The sequence below is a fragment of the Antechinus flavipes genome, chromosome 1, assembly GCF_016432865.1.
Source record: "Antechinus flavipes isolate AdamAnt ecotype Samford, QLD, Australia chromosome 1, AdamAnt_v2, whole genome shotgun sequence".
Taxonomy (NCBI): Eukaryota; Metazoa; Chordata; class Mammalia; order Dasyuromorphia; family Dasyuridae; genus Antechinus; species Antechinus flavipes.
In genome coordinates this window covers 83,343,423-83,360,381 of record NC_067398.1, presented here as the reverse complement: position 1 = coordinate 83,360,381, position 16,959 = coordinate 83,343,423, and the positions used below count along the sequence as shown (strand labels likewise).

The window sequence follows — 16,959 nt, the reverse complement described above, 5'->3', positions numbered from 1 at the left end:
TTATGTCTTCTTCAGCATTTTTCATTTTTTCCATTCATCATTTTAAAATATTAGTGTTTATTAAATTAATACTTTCTTTTAAATTGAATTCCATCACATTTTCAGGTCAGCATTCTTTACCTCCCCAATTACCCACTAAAAAAGCAAGAAAAATAAAAGCTATTACAAATCCACATAGTTAAGCAAAGTCCCACATTGGCCACATCCAGAAAATTTAAATCTTTGCTGTGAATCCATCATTCCTATCTCTCTGGAGGTGGGAGTGTGCATCATCATGATTTCTTATTGTGTTTGGTCCTTGAATTCAGGACCTCATCAGCTTTCAATCTGGACTACTGCCAAAGATTCCCTATTTGGTATTTTAACACCTTTCCCCTCTCCTCCTATCCCCGATTCCCCAAAGATACACAGCTAATCACACAGTTGGGTTTTAATTGTAACTGTCAATTCAAGTCATCCAAGTTGGAGAGAGAAGTGTTTACAAAGAAAGAATGAAATAGTCCCTCTTCTCAATAAAATTTACATTCGACTGAGGAGATTTGTAATGGATATTAACCCAATTTTATCCCATTTTCTCAGCTGCATTCCACTATTTTGGGAAGTGATTGCTCAAAGTCTATCTGCCTCCTCTGTAATGTTAAATAAATGAGTTTCCACTTTAAATAAATATTGTACTTTACCTGCAAATAAATTAAGTGTGCCCATAGCAATTTCTGCCTCCTCATTTTACATCAGATTTCGTTAAGAAATGTCCATTGTCAATGTCTTTACTTTTGTCCATTTCCTGTTTTCCAGGATCAACAGGCTGTTTAAACAGGTTGAATTGAGACTACTCTAATTGCTCAGACTTTTTTCACTTTTCTTTTTCTATTTTAGTATTTACTTTGTCTTTTGTGCTGGGTATATGATGTTCTGTTCACACATAACTGACAGCAGATTTTGAGACGGATAGTTTGTAACAACCAGTCATTTCCTGCTTGGTGAGATAGTTTTTATTTTCTCTCTCTCTCTCTCTCTCTCTCTCTCTCTCTCTCGATTATATCTTTGGTATTCACTGTGCCTAGCACCTTCTTTCTTTTTAGGAAGAAATTATTTATGATATGCAGAGTAGTACACACATTTTTCTTCATGTTAATTTCTTGATTCAGAACCCTATTTTTTAAAAATTAAATTATTTTTATTTTTCAACATTTAAGATTTTGATTTCCAATTTTCTCTCCCTCCCTTCCTCTTCTCCCCACTACCCAAGACAGCAAGCAATCTTATATAGGTTATACCTGTGCCATCATATTAACCATATTTCCACATTAGTCATGTTGTAGTGGAAGAATCAGAACAAAAGGGGAAAACCATGAGAAAGAAAAAAAACAAGAAAAAGTGAAAATAATATGTTTTGATCTGCATTCAGACTCACTGGTTCTTTCTCTGGGTGTGGATGACATTTTCTATCACAGAACCATATTATCTAGCACGATCGTCATCCTCTTTACATTCATAATGAAGTCACCAAGGGATGAGTGTTGACTTACTTTGTACAACTGGGTTGTCAAGTTCTTCCTATCATTTCTCTATTCTTTTTTTGGTATAGATTTAGACATGTGACCTTCATTGCTCAAGGTCTCATCAATTTCAGCCACATCTCTGGCAGTATCCTGTCTGAGATCTCTACATAACATCTCCTTTCTCTCCCCAATTCATTCTCCTCATAGCAACCAACCAGAGGCCTCAATCATGAGTCTAACACCCAAAAACTATAGGGGATCTCCTTACTGCCTCCAGGATAAACTGTAAATCATCACCATCTAGCTTAAAGGTAGGATCCTGGCTGTCACATCATTGTGTATCCAGTCTTGGCTTCTGCACAGGCTGTTTGTCCCCTTTGACTCGGAATGCAGATCTTTACTTCTACCAGCTCAAGTGACACTTCTTAGGAGTCTTATGTTGATCCCTTAGTTCAAGAGAGCTTAGATTGAGCTGGAAGAGACCTTTGGGACCATTGAGTCCAACTTAATTTTAAAGGTCACAGAGAATAGAATAACTCAGTGGCACCATAGTGCGTAGAGCACTAGATGTGGAATCAGGAAGACTCATCTTCCTGCGTTCAGATGTTGTTTCAAAGACCAGCTGTATGAATTTGGGGAAGTCACTTAACCCTGTTTGTCTTAGTTTCCTGATTTTTAAACTGAATTGGAGAAGGACATGGCAAACCATTCCAGGATCTTTGCCAGGAAAACTCCAAATGACATCACAAAGAATGAAAGCGACTGAATAACAACATAGCTAATAAGTGTATGGGGCAGGATTTAAATTGGAGTCTTCCCGACTCCAAATCTAGCTCTTGTCCATTAGTTCCCTCAGCTGCCAGTTCCTACTCCCCAATTAATTTGTGCTTGCTTTATATATATTGTTATCTACTTGATTGTGGGCATATTCCCCCCTGCCCTCATATAATTTATGTTTGGGGATTAGTATTTTTTCTTTGCATCTCTAGCACCTGTCATACTGCATGGCACACAGTGGGTGTTCAATGAACTAAATGTTGGCTGAATTTCAAATGATTATATGATGTTTTGCTGGCTTAAGCTCAATCTGAGCACTTGTAAGATAAGATGATCCAAATGTTACATTAGATGGAACAAATAATACATTAACATCTAATAACATTAGGTGATGTTCTGGAAACAAAATAAAATCAACTCCCTCTATTTGCATCTCAGAGTAGAATCTGTGAGTCCTCAAAATAGCTAGAGTATCAACATCGAGGTGGTTCCCACTCTCCAAGAATATGTCAGCTTCTCATTCATTGGGCAAAGATGGAATTTTAAAAACCAACAGTTAAATTTATGTCTGTTGACCATCCCAGAACTGTGTGACTCCTGGCACCTTCTTTCAGATCTTTTCTATCATTGAAGAAGTTCTGGAAAGGGATTCCATAGGATCGTTCTTTCTCCCTCTCCCCCTCCCACAGCCCCCAGCTATTCTGAGTCACTGAAGCAACACACAAAACCAATTCCCAAACAAAACTCAACAAAAAAAAGTACCCAACCCCAAATCAAACCACTTAGTCCTATTTTGCTGTGAAGACGGTCACTGTCCTTCATTAGACTAGTCCTCAAAGAATCACCAAGGCTGCCCTCGGTCTTTCCTGGTTGGTAGAATGGGCCACAGTTTGTACTTTATTGGCCAAACCTGGCATAACTCCCTAGGACCACACACCACAACAAGGCATTTGTGGTGGAGGGCACCAGTACCCAAACCCAGTAACACCCTACTGAGTAGAACTACTAGAGGGAAGGCAAGACAGAAAACGAAATGAAGCAGAGGTAGCCAAACCCGATTGGGGGTGGAGATGGGAGACAAAAGAAGTGGGGCCAGACCAGTTTTAATTTGTAGATAAGAATCACTGAAAATGAGCACATGCGTTGTTTCTGGGTGGTTTGCCCAGTTAAGTAGGTTAAACATTGCCTTGCAATGAAATGAATAAAACTGCAGACAAGACTTTTCTTTTTCTTTTTTTTTTCTTTCTTGCTGAGGCGATAGGAGTTAAGTGACTCGCCCGGGGTCACACAGCTAGAAGTGTTAAGTGACTGAGATCATATTTGTACTCAGGTCCTCCTTGATTTCAAGGCTGGTGCTTTATCCACTGCGCCATCTAGCTGCCCCTGCCGAAGTCTTTAAAAGAACTTACTGATTGGTTCTGGGATGGTGCTAGGGGCTAGGTCGCAGCACCTCCTCCATCCTCATACTGAAGGAATGGTGGTGGTGGTTTGCAAATGTGAGTCTAAGGCTGTGATTTACACCTTTCCTGACAGGCCCCGGGGATCCCCCCAACCCCCACCTCAGGTACTCTTATACCGCTGTTTGAGCATTACTTTTAACCTGGCTAGCATTAGAGGTCAGGAAGAGCTTGCTGCTAGCTACAGGTGCACCAGAGAATCCCGGATCCCACTTGGATGTTCTCGCCCCTACCCATATTCCTCAAGTCACGCACCCGATCTGCAGGACACTTACTCCTGAAGGTCCAATTCACAGCAGCTCCCACGTGTGGACACCCTTGAGTATGGAGAGCCTCCGCTGTCTAGCTAGCCTACTCTAACCCCCCCCCCCCCCCCGCCCCTTGCATTTAGAGACCCCGGTACTCACGGACGCATTGCAGGCCCTTGCGAATGACGCCCCAGATGAAGTCCCCACAGAGGTCGCACCAAGTGTGGGTGCCGGGTCCCGATGGGCGGAAGCAGTGGCCCCGGCCCGGTCCCGCGGTGAGTCGGGGATCGCTGTGGCCGCCCAGCAGCCGGACTTGACGGCCGCGGGGCAGCACGTCAGGGCCGCGGCCCGGGGTGATGCGCAGCGCATTGGCGCGCTCCAGCCGGCCTGGACTCCTAGGGCCCGGACTCCGGCCAGTCTCCTGCCCCCGCAGCCCGTCGGGGTAGCGGACCAAGTTCTTTAACTCAATCAGCTCCGGTTCCGCAGCCATCGCTGCCTTTCCAGGGATCCCGGGACGCGCCCGTGGCCGGCCGCGGAGCAGCAAAGCCTCGACTCTAGCCGGCCAGGGGGAGCCCTGTCTCTTTTGGTCACTCCTCCTCTCAGAGCTCTTTAGGTGGGACAGTTACTGCTTCGGTCTCCACTGCCTTCCCGCCCTCCCCTCCCCCTAAACCTAAGTCCAACTTCTGCCTCTTCTCTGGAGTTCTCAGTTCGTCTTGCTCTTTGCCTCTCGGGCTCCGGGGACCGCTCAGCGCTTTGGCTCTCGGCCCCTTTCGGTGCCCGGGGCTCCCTCGCCTTGGCCCTGCCCCTCCTGGGATGGGCAGCGGAGGTTTCTGCCTCCTCCTCCTGTCCGTGGGTCCCAGAGGTCTTAGAGCAGCAGCAGGAGCACGATTAGGGCGGAGCCACCCCTTCCAACTCCTTACGCCTTCGGAGGCAGGAGTCCGCCCGTCCCCGGCCCCCGGCCCCCGGCCCCCACCGGGAACCGGCCCCGCCCCACCCCAGGGGCCCAGCCTCCGTTTGCCGCGATCTCCTTAGCCAAAGCTACGCAATGGAAACTAGAGTCCAGGAGGGGGGCTGGCAGAATTCTGCCTTTGACTCGGGGGCGGGAAACTAGTGTGGGGAGGGACCAACTGGAGGGGAGGGGATCAGCCGCACAGACCCGAAACGTGCAAGTTGGGGCGAAGGAGCCGCAGGCGGACACATCGTCTCCTAGAAAGATGGGGCAGTGGTGTGAGAATGTTTGTGCCGTCCCTCACCCCCCAACAAGGGAAGGAAGTTGGATCTTAGAAGCCCTGAAGCCGAACGGGGCAGTGCTCCGAGCTGGCCTTGGCCCGAAAAGGGGTTCAGGAGGAGGCCCCTCCGAGTGCAGCATCCCGCCGGCTCTCCGCTGTGGCTTTCCCCTCCTTCCCTTTCCCTCCGAGGCAGAGCCTGGCCCTACAGGAAGCAGCCTCAGCCCTCTTCCAAATCCGTCCCCATCCCATTACTAGGCAGGCCAGAAGAGAGGGGGGGCCGGGAGGCCGGTTCAGCGCTGTAGACAGACAGAAGCTTCTTAAAAGAAACCATTTACTGTGCTTTACAGAAAGGAAGAAGGTACCCCACATCCGCACTTTCCTGCCACAGACTCTCAGAAAGCGGAGGCAAGTCTCAGAAACCGTCCTCCCTCCCTCCCTCCCTCCCTTCTCTCGGCGCCTATGAGCACTCACTCCCCTAGAATCCCCCCTCTCCCTCCCCCGGGGCAAGAAAGCGCCTGCAGTGTCCTGCCCGCTCCCAGGAGTCAGAGGACCCATCCTCTGTTCTAGTCTCATGGATTCTGGGCAGTCCGGAGAGCTGAGGCCCAAGCTGGGAGCTGCGGGGCTAGCAGACAACGAATGGGTTACCAGGGATTCAGACCCGGCAGGGGAAAGAGCAAGCAGGGCCGCTGCCTGAGATGGGAGCCTGTGGACCAGTCTGAGCAGATGCTAATGGATGTGGGGGTGGGAGGGAGGGGCACATAGCTAGCATAGTGGGGCACTCTGGGGCCTTGGGTGGGTGGGGGCTTGGCACGATGGGATACCACAAGGGGAAACCAGCAGCAGTTGCAGTTATGCTTTGACCTCCTCCTTCACACTGCCCATCCCCTTGGCCATTAAATCACAAGCTTTTCGGTGCTTCTGCCAGTGTTTCACCTGACATTCCCTGTTCAAGAGAAAGAGGAGCAACTGAAGGCTCAGTGAGGTTCTGCTTAGCTGCTAATTAAGGAATGGGTTTCTGAACCTCGGGGGACAACTCTTTTGCCTCTCTTTACATCCCTGGGCCAATGAAATCTGGCCTCTGAATGGGAGCTCCTGGACTCTCCCTGCCCCCAAGCCCAGCTACTGCTCTGCAGAGTCCTTGGATGGGTGTTTGGGAGGGGAGGAAGCAGTTTTGGTGGGAGCGGTGAGCATACCTCTTGCAGTACCACTCGTTCTGGCACCGAGAGCATCGCTTAGAGGCCTCGGCGTTGCAGGAGGCACACTTGGGCTTCTCGGGATTCAGTGCCTCCATCACATCCAGTTTGTAAGTCTCTGCCCATCTTAGAAAAACACAGGAAAAGGGAGGCCTGATGAGCGTGACCACGACGATAACACATTTGCCTGGTGATTGTTCCACAAACCTGCCTGTATCTTTGGGTATCTCCATTTTTTTGCCTTGGTTGGGGCCTGGGAAAGTAACTCGAGTTAAGGACACTGCATTTAAACCAGAGGATATGGTTTTAAATCCAGATTCTGCTCCTTTGCTTCCTTTTGTCTGAAGGCAAGTATCTTCCCTTCTCTGACTCTGCAAGTACAGAAACTTGTGGCTACACCAAATGATCTCTGGGGTTCCATGCAGCTCTGATTAGTCAGGAAGGCCCAAGTGGTTGCATCTCCAGACCATCCATGTTACTGTGAGACCTCCCCATTGGATGACAGGGAACTGGAGGTTCTAGGACAATCCAACGAGTTCAATCAGAGGAACCCAAGTAGATGGAATCCCTGATCACCATTCCTGTAGACTTGTTCTGGGATAGGAGACACGATCCTGAAGCATCTTGGGCCAAGTCTGGCTAGAAATCTAGCTAGACAGATGGGCCTGACAACTAAATTATGGCCTGGAATGGGGTCAATTTCTTTTACATGCACATGCCTAACTGTCCTGCCCTGGGATAGTTCTTCTGAATGGATCCTGTAGTTTTCCTTGGGAAACTTTTCTTTTGGGATGTGTGATGCTAAGGAGAATAAGAAAGAGAGGGAGCAGAGGCCAGTTACAGTAGCAGGATGAGTGGAGTCCCTAAGAGATTGGGGGAGAGAGAGCTCAGGGACTTGGAAAATTAGGGCATCCCAACTTCAGGCAGAGGTTTAGAAAGTAATGAAAAGTGAAAGGCCTGATGCAGGCTCAGAGCAGAGAAGAGGAAGGAATTGGTGCTTTTGGCATTATTCAGGAATCCAGGACCCCCAAAACCCAGGGCCCATCCTTCTTAAGGACTAGGGGGTCTGGCTGCAGCTCCTGTCTGCAGCCCAATCTGCTGCCCCCTACCCTGCCTACCTTCTGGCTTGCAGACGAAGATCCTGGTCAGAGGGGCTGAAGATGTGCTTCAGTTGGTACTTTGCAATGGCGTGCCATTTCCCCCCATTTTTCTTCTCCAGCCGGCTCCAGATTTCTGGGACCTGGGGGGGAAGGGCCTCAGGATGGAAGAAGGCCTTGACTAGCAAGTCCAGGAGTGGGCCAGTGGCAGAAGTGGAGTCACTCATGGCCACAGCAAGCTGAGCTGCACCAGTAAGAGTGTCCTGGGGTCTGGCCTCAGTGACAGAATTCTAATTATGGGTTGGACAGCCCCCTGTCTTTTCCCTCTGTTAATACCTGCTCCATCACCAAGTCCTTCTTGGGAGAGAGGGGCTCAGTGACTGCCAGGTGGCTCAGGAAGCGCTGTAGCTCCACCAAGTTGGGTATCTGGTCCAGCAGGACATCAGAGAGCAAGGCCCGGAGCTGGGGGAACAGAGTCAGAAGAAGCTCCTGGAGAAGACCTGTGGAATGCACTCTGTTGCCCTGGATTCTGCCCTCCAGGGAAAGGAGGAAGCCCGGGGCCCATGCAGCTCAAGATCTGGTTTTTCTTTCCACTTGGGAAAGGGACGTATTAGTGCGAGGCAGAGTTCCATGCAGATCCTGGCCATGGTGGGGGGTGTGTGTGTGTCTGTGGGGTAGAGGGTGGACAGGAGTGACAGGAGAGGGTGTGGGGGGGCAGGGGTATGGCCAGTTGGGGAGGGGTGGTAGCAGCAATAAGAAGGGAAATGGAGGGAATAGAAGCCCAGGAGAGGGTCAACGGGGCCTCAGGAGGGCTGGATGCCCTCTGCCTGCCCCTTTGTCTCTAACATCTCTCAGCAACACTCACCTTAAGGAGCTGGTTCTTGTTGAAGCCATTGAGATTATACTTGGACTGGCATTCTGGGCTGAGCAGCAGGTTGTACAAGGCGATCCACACCTGACCGTCGACCTTGGTCAGCTTCTGGAAGTCCCTGGCAGTCACTATTTGCCACCTGCCCCCCTCAAACCTCTTCAGCTGGCCTGAGGAAAAAACAATGGAGAGGGCATGGGAGAGGTAACCGAAGGGCCCAAGACAGGGCTTCTGTAAGCTGTGCTTTTGGTATCTTGGATCTTGGACAAAGCCCTGGACTTGTACAGCTCTAAGCTAAAGGGCCAGCCTGCATGTCCATTTCCCTCCAGTTCTGAGACCCTCCCTGCCTTGATTCCAGGACGACGGGGGGATCGTGGGCTGGGACTCGCTTCTGCAAGGTTTGTTTTCCAAACATACTTGTGGAATTCGAAGATTTTCATCCACTTTTTTGGCCCCTTGCAGCTGTCTTTAGTCAGTGGAACACAACAGATTCTTCAGACAGTCACTGTTCTTGACCAGAGGCGTCCCAGAGACAGGGCCAGGATTTGCGACTGTCCTGTTCGGCTCTGAGCCTGGCCCATCTGGCATCAGTGCCAGAAAGCTGCCAGGACACAAACTCACCTTCTTCCTGGTGATACCAGGGGCTGTTTTCTAGAAGCTCCACCAAGACGCAGGGCAGGTTGTGGGTGCTCAGCATCCGGGTTATGGTGCTCAGAGACAAGCTGCAAGGGGTGGGCAGTGAGGAGAGGAGAACCGTGGGGATTGGAGCAAAGCTGTGCTCCTCTCCTTGGCTCCCCCCCCCCAACTCTGTGGCTCTGCACCGGCTGCAGCACTACCTCTCCACGTTGTCCGTGATGTAACGCAGCACAGAAAGGGCTTTCAGAGAGATCTCAAACTCCATCGTTTGGGCCTGCTTCTGTAGCTCCTGGAGCGCATAGGAGGGCATGGTGGGGACCATGGGAAAAACAGGTTTTCAGTATGGGACAGGCCACTTTTCTCTGACCATGGAGCCTCATCCTGCCCAGCCTGGGCCAGAGGGGCACTGGCTTCTCAGAGGAACCCACTGCCCCTGCTGGAAAGTGAGCTCTGGTGGGGAACGGGGTGCCCAAGGTACCTGCAAAGGTGAAAGCTCAAAGTCTCCTTCAGAAGACACCTGGTAGCCTATAGAGTTGTTTTGGGCCACCAGGAGTATCAGTTTTCGGTGACAATAGTCAACCAAATCCAAAATGTAGTCCTCAGCTGAATCACACACTTCCTGGGGAAGGAAGGAAAGATGAGAGGATATAAGGATCTCAAGTGAGAGAGAGGCACCCTGTGCAAACCTCAGGACCCTCTCCCGGGAAGGACACTGGATGAAGACTTCTAAGTGTACTAGAACAGGGAGGCAGTGGGTCTTTGCCCAGGAGCCCTGTGGTGGAGAGGGTTAGATGACTCAGCCCCGTCGTACCATCCTTCCTCTGGAGCTACTCACTTCTCCCTCCCTTGATCTGACCTGTGCTTCATCCACTTGGCCCAAATGTCCCAGTACAGGAAACTGAGGTCAGGGAAGGGCAGCAAGTAGGTCAGTCATGGGACAAAATCTATAGGATCACAATCGGGAGCTAGTGGGACCCAGTCAAGTAACTATTTAAGGAGAAGCACTGGAGTACAGGGAATTCCCAGAGAAGGAAGCTCCCTGTCCCTTCTTTGTCAACTTTCCTCTACAACACAGTTTTGGAGGTGTGGAAGTAGAGGGCCCTGATACTCCAAGGGCTTCCTTAACAAGATTAAAGTTAATACAGAAATATTTAACAAATATCCAATAGAACCCAGATAATATTAACAGTGGGTTTTCTGAGTCCATGGGTCATGCAGGGAGTCCTTCTATTTGAGGATGACAACGAGCACTGGGAGATTAATCAGCTTGCCCCACAGCATGTAGCAGGGACAAGCACCGGCCACAGTCCCAGCTTCCTTCTCTCCTTCCCTGGGGCGTGGGAGTGCAAGTGCTGCCAGCCATGGTTGCCCAGTTAACCCAAGGTTAAAATGGCCTTCTCCCAGGGCTTTCTAATCCACTCCCATTTTATTCCCAGAGCCAAAAACTTCTTAGGCCTCCCTGCTGAGAGAGGACTAGCCTCACCTTGTGGAAGAAGACAGTCTCCAGAAGGTTGATGATGGAGGCTTCGTGGTGTATCTAGGTGAGAGAGAGCAGAGCACACTAGAGAGAGAAATCCCAGGCCCACTTCCTGTCCACAGCCCGGCTCCATGAAACGGGGTGACCCCCCCTTGGAGACTTATCAGATAAAGAGTCTAGAGCAAAGCTTCTTAAACTACAGGTTGTGAGTCCATGGGGGTCTTGTAACCGAATGAGTCACAAAACTATGGTTTATTATGGATAAATGTTTAGTTTGTTCACCCATTTCATATACCTATATACTTGGAGTTACAACAATTTCTCAGGTGAAAAGGGGTCACAAGTGGAACAAGTTTAAGAAGCCTTGGTCCAGAGCCCTAGTTGGGGCAAGGAGGAAGGGTGGTCATATGGATCAGGCACACAAGAGGCCTGCCAAGCAGGGGGCATAGGGTCTACTGCTGCTCTCACCACCATGTAAATAGGAAAGGTGTTATGGGGCTTGAAATCTTCTAGCTTGCACAGCACAGGAAACACCTTCTGCTTCCACATCTCCACAGAGATCAGTTCCTCAATAAGAGTCGGGATCTAGTGGTACGGGAGGAGACAAGAGATGCAAGCCTTATCACCAACTTCCCAGATGGAAGGGATCTAACAGCCCCTAGTCCGTCCTTATTCTTGTTGGGAAGTCAGTGGTCCTCCAGCAGTTGCCTTCCACAGCCCATTTCACTTTGGGATAGCCTTTTTGTTACTTCTATTGTTCCTGGTTTTGCCACTGAAGATTAGAACAAATCTCTCAATCTCATGACAGTCTCCAAATACTTGGAAGAAAACATTGGGTTTTCCATAAGTCTTCTCTAAATACTAAATAGTGAAATACTCTCAATTCCTTCAGCATCTTCTCTTATGACAGGAGCTCACTGCCCTTTACAATCCCAGTTGCTTCCTACTTTATCAATGTTTTTCTTAAACTGGTGTCCAGTAGACTCCAAAGCGTGATGGTGGTCTGACTGGGATCACCTTATTCTTCAGATAGAGGCAGGACTCTTTATCATTGTCACCCAAAGTTGCACTGGTTTTCTTGGTCACCACATCATCCCAATTCATACTTGGCCCTCAGCTCTCTGCTTCTTCTACCCCCTTCATCTTTTTCCAGATAAACTCCCTTTGTCTGTGTCTCTGTCTCCCTTATCCTATAGTGGAAATGTGGAGTTTTGGAGCACAAATGATAAAGTTATTGGCGATGGTTATGGTGAGTTTCCCTAATTTCAGTCATTAGTGGGCTGTACATGTGTGTTTCTATTATATTCCTTTTTGAGCTTAGCTAACAAAGTAAAGATGACTGATTTATCGGTCACTTCTGACTATAGTAGTATTTAATACAATGCAATTCCAAGTACAAGAAAATGATTAAAGAAAGACAAACAACAAAAAAATTGTCTTCATTCCATCTTGGTGAAAAAAAAATGATTTTATAGACCAAAATTGGCTGTCTTCATATAAGATAAATGCTATTGCAATTAATTTTGTAGACACACAAAGATTCTATGTAGATACACTGCATATCTCTTTAGTGAATGTTTACGGGGAACTACTAAAAAAAGTTCATTCATTTGACCATTAAGGCAATCAATAACATGCTTCAATTCTTTATCTTCCTTCTCCCTGGAAGTGGAAGGTCACAAATTAAGTTCTGTTCTATGTGAGGGGAGTAGGAATTCCATCCCCCAAAATCTGGGATCCTGGGATGGAAGTTCTCCAGTGGATTGTGGCACTTACTGGGCTACCTTTGTGGTTAATAATAATCACTTTGCTTCTTTTCTAAAGCTCCAGGGGCCCAAAGCAGGAAGGTTATCTGAGGACATCTTATTCAATCCAAGGCTTTGATGAGTAAAAGACTAATAAACACAAAGTGACTTTATTTGGGAGGAGGCATGGGAAATGGGGGGAGAGGATGGGCCTCTTATCCAAAACTGAACTCTCGGGTGAAAACAAATTCATATCATACTTTAAGGCTTATGAAACATCTTCTTCACAGATAGCCTGAGGGCTAATATAGTGTGTAGGGATGATTATTTCTATTTTGTGGATGGATAAAGAATGCTGCTCAGTGATTTGCCCAGTGTTCCAAGGGCCTAAGTCTTCTTGCATGTGGCATGGTAGAAATAGCCCTGGACACTGGATTGCAGGCAGAAGCTGGAGTGTTTGAACCGTGGTTCTGCTCTTTGGCCCAGTTCAGCCTCTAGCAGGTCAAATCATGGTTCATTTTCTAAGGTTCCACCCACTTCCTGAGTTCCATAATGCTAGCTATCTCTTCCCCTTCTTCCTGAAAACAGGGCCTTGTCTTGCTTTCCCCATTTTAGTCCTGACCCCCAGCCTTCAGGAGTTGACCCTTCACCTTCTACCAGATTTCTTTATGGAAATATTATTTGAAAGAATAAAATGTATCTTAGGGTTTAAAAAGCATACTATCTCATTTGACCTTCACAATAACTGATCATTTCTCCATTTTACAGTTGGGGAAACTGAGGCAGCTTCAGTTTTTTTTTTTTTTTGTCTTGGCTGAGGTCTTGCTCCTTAGCATCCTATTTCCATTTTTATTTTTGCAGCCATTGTAGCCAAGGATGTTGACTCTAGAAGCATTGTATAACAAAGCACCCCCTCCTCCCATTTCTTTTTTAGACTACAAACAACCTGTCTCAAAAGTCTTAGTGCAGTCTTACTAGCTTACAACTATACTAAAATAAATTGTTAAATCTAAGTTTTCATTTTATTGGTTTTAACTTTTAATTTAACTAATTTTAAAAAATTTTTTGAATTAACAATAATTAATTTTTTAACTTTTATTTAACTAATATTTTTAATCAAGTAAAACTGCACCAAGACTTTTGGGACCACCCTGTATTATAAACATTCCATTAGGACAAATCAACAAGCATTTATTGTGTCTCCTAGGTGCCAGGCTCTGTGCTAAGGACATTTTAATCTCAAGTCATTGGCAGATCCCCCACTGAATTAGGGGAGTGATCTAATTTAGAAAAGGAAGAAGACTTTGATAGTCACCTTTGGCTGGCCAGCCAGGAGGATACTGGAAAGTTGAAGTTATAAACATTCTAGATAATTTGCTGACACTATAATTCTGTTATCCAAATGATTTTACTATAATTTCGTTTTGTGGAGATTTAGTTTAAGTGGGCTAAAATTTTTAAATCAAACCGATTTGGGTGAGATTTTCAGAGGCTGGATAGATTTCTGTCACTTTGGATTTCCTCTAAGAAAAATGCTTAAGATTACAATAATACACTCTGTCTCCAGCAGGTTTGTATCCAAAAATCCCAAAATGCAGCTATGTGTTTTTTCCCCAACATTTTCCCTTTTCCATTCCAGCTCCACACTCCAGAATAAAGGGATCCAAATTCTAAGAGTTAGTCATAAGGGAAAGTTGGAGAAAAAGTTCGAATCAGGTGCTGGGACAAAATCTTATCCAGGCTCCTTAACCTCTCAGGTGGCTGGATGGATTCCCAACCCGTTAGGGATTAATTAGTGCTCTGACAACTTTTTAGTCATTTCAAGGCTCCAGGATAATCCACTGTCTGTTTACCTTCAATTCGGTCTAGTTCATAAGTCTTAACATTCTTCAGGTCCTGAATTTTTTCAATTTTCCCTATTTCTTGGTATTCCTCATAATTTGTCCTTGTTACTTGCATTAGACCATGCCATTATATTAATGTTCTACAATTTAACTAATGTAACCAGTCTTTTAGTTTATAAATATTGCATATCAATTTAAGTATATTTGCTTTGTAATGATTATTTAATTTCAGTACATGAAATAGCATAGCTTTTTAGTCATTTCCTGTCTCTATCAGAACCCTTTGCTTATTCTTGGGTCTGCTTTTTTTTTGTGTGTGGCTTTATAGCATTTCATAAAACTCCTTCCAGAATTCTTTATATTCCTTGGTCTTTTGAACACAGTACCACAATTTATTTAGACATTGAGATTGCTCCTCTCCTTCCCCTTTATTGGTAACACACAGTGCTGGGTTTTTGTTTGTGATTAACACTTTCTGGGTTTATTTATTTCACTAATACCGAGGGGTCCAAGGGTATGAGATGCTCTAACATAACAAGTGAGTACATTTTCTTCTCCAGAAGTGCACCAGTACCAAGTTTAGTTCTTTTCATTTTTACAAGTTTGATGGATGTGAGAAGTTCCTCCAAATTAAACCAATTTGTGCCTCTGAATATTAGTGAATTGCATTATTTTTTTACATGGTTATTTTCAGTGGGTAGTTCTTTCCATAGGCAAAGCCAACTTGGGGGAGTTAATAAATGGATAACCCTAAAGGAAACTTAGTTTTGGGGTACAGAATGGTTGTGTGGAGCAACAAGAACAGAAGGAAGAGGTAAAATGCTACTGATTATCTTTCTGGACTGATTAGAAATGACTCCCTGTCATGTAATCTCCATTCCAACCAAACTGTTCTTTATATCACAAATTCCCTATCTCATTTGTGAGCTGTGCCTTTGAGGTCCCATTTCTTTGCATTTTCATAGCTTTTCATGCTTGTGTCACTCCAGTACAATGTAAGCTCATTAAGTTTTAGTTTTGGTCACACAAGAGATGCTTAATACTTGATGAATTGAAAAGCAAACTCAAGAGTTTCTTCAGGGAGATTTGTTTTTTTTCAAGGGTCAAATCCCAACCTAATTTCTTATTTTTTTGAGGGTTTAATGCCTAATGCAACTTCTTATTTTTAAAAACTGAACTTGATTTCTCTGACTTGGGCTTTATAGTGCTTTAAAGTTTACAAAATGCTTTCCTCATAACAGCCTAGGAAAGTAAGTTTATGGGTAAGGAATCTGAAGCCTCTTGTCTCACAACTAGCTATTGCTGGGAGTAGGTATTAGAAAACAGGTCTCCTAATTTCAAGTCATTTCTCTCTTCTCAGAATCCATATGACACATCTTATCCCTCATTGTACACTTCAATATATAACCCTATAATCCTGTTGTGTCAAACTCTTAATGAAATCATCAGTGGCTATTTAATATTTTCCTCGTCTCTCTTCTGTACCTCCCCTCCCCAGGTCATGACTGTGAACTTGAGTCAGACTAGGTCCCAGTCATTTCTTAATACAGTACCTGGCACACAGGAGATGCTTAATAAATGCTAAGTCTCTTCCTTCTTTTAGGGCAGAGCTAGAACCCAGCTCTTTTGGTTCAAAGTTTCAGAGTGACTTAGATGAGACTTTACTGGCTTTTAGGATTTGGAATCAAAGGGTACTGTAGATTAACTAAAGAACTGTCCCTTTCCCTCAGCAGGAAGCATAAAGGTGGACACAGCAGGCAAAACTAAAGAAATTCTTAGTAGTTTGGTATGTTGACGGAAAGGGGAAGAGAGTCCCCATGAGGTGGGAGAATGTGAACAGAGAAAAGAGAAATATTTTCCGAGCCAGGGGATTAGGAGCCTGAGCTCTCTTTGGTGTTATTAGATATGTGTTATACGTCTTAGATGCTTCTGTTATAGATCTTATCTGGAAGGGATAAGAATTTCTCATGTCAAAATTGATCTCCAAGAAGAACCAAAGGGGCACTGGTGGCATGGAGATGACAGAAGGGCCTTCAGACCCTACCGCACAAGTGAGGCCAGCCAACCTTCTGATTTGCCCCGAGCCCTCCGATGGGGAAGGAAGTAGACAATGTCTGCCTTCCTGAGGGGAAGCGAGTTACTCAAACATCTCATCCTGTTGGGGGGGAGGGGAGGAGGGGAATTAGCACGGGGCCTTCAGTCTTCAGCTCCCCTGATCATACCCTACCTTGCTGTGGCTGACCAGCAGCTCCTGGATGGGCTCTCCCTGGCAGGCTGAGGCATCCAGAATGGCCTGCATATTCAATTTCTCCAGCTGTTCATGCTGTCGACACCACCTGGCCACAAGGGAGTCACTGGGATAGAGAACTGGACCAGACTTCCAGGAATCTCAGGGGCCCTAACAGGGCCGCTTCTGGATAGGACGGAGCTGAGTCCTAGTCCTAGAACAGGAAAACCCTTCCCCCGCTCCGTGGTCCCCCCAGCTGCCCTGAGTCTGAAGTTGCCAGTTTGGGGGACAGGCTGCACAGCCCCCCGTAAGCTCTCCGGTCTGGATCAGAGCCCTCTTTGCCCTCAGCCCATGCTGATGGGCCCCTCCCCTGCCCGGGGCCCGATCCCTCACCCCTGGGATCCCATCTCCCACAGTGGGAAGCTCTGCAGGGCCTGCACCAGGGCCTCGGCCTCTCCGGGCAGTAGCACTTCCAAGTCCCCCATCCTCAGGCTGTGGTGGGATGAAGGCAAGCAGGAGCCGCATTTAGGTGTCACGCGGCCGCGCTCGCGGGAGAGAGCCGGCGCTCAGTAGTTGAAAAGAAAAGCGGTTGGAAAGACTAGCGTCGCCGTTGCCACGGAAACAAAAGCGTCTGGGGCTCGTGTGATGGCGGCCCCTGC

The 16,959-nt window shown here is 46.9% G+C and overlaps 2 protein-coding genes across 2 annotated transcripts in view; both read right to left on the bottom strand.

Moving 5' to 3' along the window:
- RASSF1 (Ras association domain family member 1) overlaps nt 1-4,613 on the bottom strand; it is a 40,131-nt gene extending 35,518 nt beyond the window's left edge. Inside the window, exon 1 of the mRNA XM_051985886.1 lies at nt 4,144-4,613. Within this exon, the coding sequence (XP_051841846.1) occupies nt 4,144-4,474 (331 nt within the window). The 5' untranslated portion in view covers nt 4,475-4,613. The remainder of the gene's footprint in view (nt 1-4,143) is intronic.
- Nucleotides 4,614-5,527: 914 nt separating this feature from the next.
- On the bottom strand, nt 5,528-16,903 carry ZMYND10 (zinc finger MYND-type containing 10). Its single transcript, XM_051985862.1, has 12 exons — nt 16,694-16,903; nt 16,301-16,409; nt 10,953-11,069; nt 10,491-10,544; nt 9,486-9,626; nt 9,208-9,296; nt 8,993-9,093; nt 8,369-8,541; nt 7,840-7,965; nt 7,525-7,646; nt 6,407-6,532; nt 5,528-6,156 (listed from the first exon to the last, which is right to left on the bottom strand). The coding sequence occupies exons 1-12, from the start codon at nt 16,783-16,785 to the stop codon at nt 6,063-6,065; spliced, it is 1,344 nt and encodes a 447-aa protein (XP_051841822.1). The 5' UTR covers nt 16,786-16,903; the 3' UTR covers nt 5,528-6,062.
- Between the last annotated feature and the right edge of the window lie 56 nt (nt 16,904-16,959).

Coding starts and splice junctions, on each gene's coding strand:
- ZMYND10 (XM_051985862.1), bottom strand. CDS start 16,785: ATGGGGGACTTGGAAGTGCTACTGCCCGGAGAGGCCGAGGCCCTGGTG. Junction 6,533..7,524: donor CTTCGTCTGCAAGCCAGAAG/GTAGGCAGGGTA, acceptor TGTTTTTCTAAG/ATGGGCAGAGACTTACAAAC. Junction 6,157..6,406: donor AACGAGTGGTACTGCAAGAG/GTATGCTCACCG, acceptor TCTCTTGAACAG/GGAATGTCAGGTGAAACACT.